At 34.1% G+C, this 4,245-nt stretch overlaps 1 protein-coding gene across 1 annotated transcript in view; it reads left to right on the top strand.

Moving 5' to 3' along the window:
* Window positions 1-4,245, top strand: part of ctnna2 (catenin (cadherin-associated protein), alpha 2) — a 468,558-nt gene that overhangs the window by 24,408 nt on the left and 439,905 nt on the right. Inside the window, exon 2 of the mRNA XM_016516505.1 lies at window positions 2,106-2,212. Within this exon, the coding sequence (XP_016371991.1) occupies window positions 2,111-2,212 (102 nt within the window). The 5' untranslated portion in view covers window positions 2,106-2,110. The remainder of the gene's footprint in view (window positions 1-2,105; window positions 2,213-4,245) is intronic.

The following is a 4,245-nucleotide window of genomic DNA, read 5'->3' as shown; positions in this document are numbered from 1 at the left end:
AAAAAAAAAAAAAATGGAATGTGTACATCTTCAATTAATATTCCAAAGTTTTGTAATTTCTAGTAAGATTCATTCACTCAAAAAATGTGTTCAAACACACCAGTTCATAAATGTAACATCAGAAGTATTCCTGAACAATTCTGATACAGAGGCGAAATGGAACACTACTACAAATAATAAAAATATGAATAAATAAATAAAGACCAGAAAGAAAATGAAAAAAAAAAAAACTGTAAAAGTTGTTTCTTAGTGAAATCGCACTTTCTCTCATACTCTTTTCTCCACATTCACTCACAGCTTGAAGACTTTTTACTCTTAAGCTTCCACTCAGTCGGGTAAACTTTTCTCCCTCCTGCTATGCAGGCCTGATCCTGTACCTCAGATGTCTACCTTAATCAGGAACCACCTGCTTACATTACCGGTGTTCAAAGGGCCTAGAGCTGGGCTTCATATGTGCATATGTTTTTTGTAATGAGTATCTGGATGCGGGATCTAAAGATCCAGAAGGGAATCTAGGCCAGTGCTCCAATGAATGACAATATGATTGAAAACACCTACGTTACAGGATTGTTACCGAATTAAAGTTAATAGTCACTAACCTAAGGCATCATGGGTGGATTGTTTTAGTTTTTGAGTTGTGGTTCTCCAAAATCGTTTTTTTCTCAGCAGCTGATTATAGCAAAGTGGACTCATGACTGACAAAGAAGTTATCATGACTTCATGCACAATCTCACACTTCACTGTAATGTGGCAGCATTCTTGCACATCTCAAAATGCGCTTCTTGGCAAGATACAAATACAAACATAGTCAGCTATGCCTTACTGTAAGTGAATATAAACAACACTTTAGCTGTCTCTTATGTACTTCTTTCTTTTACCCTATTCTGTGCTGAAAATGTTTCTGTAATTTAGAAAGTGTAAATTTGGTGGGCTACAGATATTTTACAACAGGTTATGAACATTTGAGTGTGTGTTACACACATAATCATCTTCTATACTTACAAAGAGTATACAACTGTTCAAAATTTAGGGGTCAAAAAAATGTAAATAAATAAATACATATTTTTTTATATTTTGAAAAGTATATTATTCTTCTCAAGGCTGCATTTATTTGATTTAAAATACAGCAAAAACTGTAAATTTGTGAAATATTATTAATATTTAAATAAACTTTTTCTATTTTTAAATACTTTTAAATGTAATTCATTCCTGTAGTGGCAAACTTGAATTTTCAGCAGCCATTACTCCAGTCTTCAGTGTCACATGATCTTTCAGATTTGCTTATTTGCTGCTCTAAAACTGTATTATTTTCAATGTTGAAAACAGTTGTGCTGCTTAGTGTTTTTGTGGAAACCATGATCCATTTTTTCAGGATGTATGAATAGAAAGTTCATTTATTTTAAATAAAAATATTTGTAACATTATACATGTCTTTACTGTCACCTATGATCAATTTAATGCATCCTCGATGAATAGTATAAATTAAAAAAAAAGAAAAATAATTTTTTCAATAAATTAATACTGAATGTGTAAATCTTCAATTATTTTACCAAAGTTTATGCAATATCTATAAACTCAGATGCCAAATGAATTGAAAAGTTTGCAAAGTTTAAGAACTTTGTGACTGTTTTAGATCCATAATTAATATTTGAGAAATTTATATCATTTTTCTGGGTAATATATTATGATCCCTCTAGTCTGTGTGTTTGTTTTTTCTCATTAAAAGTGAGATAATACAGTCTGACTTGCACAACAATGTCTGGATCACACATTAAGACTCATTCTGAAGTCATTAGCTTTTAATGTAATGCGGCGTCTCAATATTTTATAGTCTCAATTTTAGCATTTTAGCGTGATTGATGTGCAACATTTAAAGACTTTTCAAAGGAGAAGCTTTTCTGACTTTAATAATAGATGTGCGGCAGGCTCACCGGCCTTTGATTTTGTTAAGAAAGTCATGAAACATGAAACTGATAACTGAGTGTGTGATGTCTGCACCTTTTCCTTTCATCATCCTATTAAACTGTCATTTTGTTTTTAACAACTCTTTCATCCTTTCAAATGTTCACTCCCTTCGTTTTCTCTTATCCCTTTTCTTTCCACAGTAAACATGACGAGCGCTACATCTCCAATCTTGCTAAAATGGGACCCCAAGAGTCTTGAGATTCGCACGCTGACTGTGGAGAGGTTGTTGGAGCCGTTGGTCACACAGGTAATGTCTTCTTATTTATAAAACGGATAGTTCCGGTCCTTGATTCTGATTGGTTGAGCCACGTTCGAAGCTATTGTAAATTACACTACAAACATACACCTTTGTTTACTTCTGTGTGTTGCTCGGCAACCACTTTGTTGGAACCACAACTGTTTCTGATGAACTACATTGTTTGGTGGAAGAATACTGTTTTTATTTATATCATTACACTTTATTTGCTCTGTTTTATTCTGTGAAACCTTACTACAAACATGGAATAACCGTTTTATAAAAGCATTAAGCCCCGTGAAGCCGTGGTTTACAGTGAATTTATAACAGCTAAGGGGCGTTGTTAGGCACGATGCGAAGCGGAGTGCCTAAAACTCCCTTAGCAGTTATAAATTCACTGTAAACCACGGCTTCTTGGGGCTTATTGCTTTATTATTTACCCTGCTTGCAGTTTCTTCTTAGCAAGTCCAGTCACTTATGTACAGATTCCACTGAAACTGGGCAATTCATTGATCTGGCCAAAATATCGGTCTGTCACGAGTTAAATGTTGTCAAAATCTCCTGTTGAGCTTCACTAATCAAGTAGCCTATTTAGCATTTAAAATCATTAATGGTATTAATGGTATGTTTGCTTCAGTTTTCTGCTTTCAAGCACTGGGATTTTGGTCTAGTATTGGCTGATTACTGGACAGTGTAGAAACCAAAACTGTTTGAAGGCCTTGTCAGAGAAGTGCAAGCTGAATATAGGTTGTACTCAGTTGCTGGATGCTACACTGTACATTGTCTCCAGAACTCCAGAGCTCACAGCAGGAATCACATTTTAGACTTGCTTTTTATTTGTTCTCTTGTGCCTAGGGTATATCTTGTTGTTTTTTGGGCTTAGAATACTGGGCAAAGTTTGCAAATGAACAAACAAGCAAACTTCTTTGACATTAGTCAAAAGTTTGGACACACCTACTCAGTCTCTGTTTTTGCTATTTTTCACATGTTAGGATAATAGTCATCAAAACACAACCTAGGAATTATGTAGTGACCAAAATAAAGAATGAAAAGTTCAGTCGAGTGTGTCCAATCATGTTTTACTGGTTGTATATCTGCCATGTACTAAGAGGGGCAACTTACACAACCATTCAAAAGTTTGGGGTCAGGAAGAATGTATTAATATTTTTTAAAGAAATTAATACTTTTATTCAGCAGTGATGCATTAAATTACAGTAGACTTTTGCATTGAAAATGAGTTTCAAGTAATTGCTGTTCTGTTGAACTTTCTATTTATCAAACAATCCTGAAAAAAAGATGATGATGGTTTCCACTAAAATAATATGCTGTATATAAGTGTTCAAAATTAATAATACTAAAAATGTTTATTGAACACCAAATCAGCATATTAGACTGATTTCTGAAGGATCACGTGACACTAATTCCTGATATTTATTTAACTTTTAAAATATATAAAATACATATTAATTATTATAAATTACAATAATATTTCAAAATATTATAGTTTTAATTGCATTTAAAGGGGTCATATGATGTTGCTAAAAAGAACATTATTTTGTGTATTTTGGTGTAATGAAATGTGTTTATGCGGTTTAAGGTTCAAAAAACACATTATTTTCCACATACTGTACATTATTGTTTCTCCTCTATGCCCCGCCTTTCTGAAACACATCGATTTTTACAAAGCTCATCGGTCTGAAAAGCGAGGTGTGTTCTGATTGGCCAGCTATCCAGTGCGTTGTGATTGGCGGAATACCTCAAGCGTGTGACAGAAATGTTACACCCCTTACCATATTGTGATGCCCTGTCCGGCCGGAGCGATGATTCAAAAAACATGAAAACCCATTATAAACAAGGCATTTGTTGCATCTAGTGGAGACATAATTACGGATTATAATGACTTATACTGTCTTTTTACGCGTTGCATCGCGCCGCGTAAACATAAAACCATGTCCGCATTTGTGATCGGAGAAATGACAAACAGCAAGCGCTACTCTACACTGCTCAAAACTTGCGTTTGAATCATCAGTGGCAAATGAAAACGT

Source organism: Sinocyclocheilus rhinocerous, unplaced genomic scaffold (genome assembly GCF_001515625.1).
Source record: "Sinocyclocheilus rhinocerous isolate Xijiao unplaced genomic scaffold, SAMN03320098_v1.1 scaffold2252, whole genome shotgun sequence".
Taxonomy (NCBI): domain Eukaryota; kingdom Metazoa; phylum Chordata; class Actinopteri; order Cypriniformes; family Cyprinidae; genus Sinocyclocheilus; species Sinocyclocheilus rhinocerous.
The sequence above is the reverse complement of the archived record's forward strand: the minus strand, read 5'-3'. Positions and strand labels throughout refer to the sequence as shown.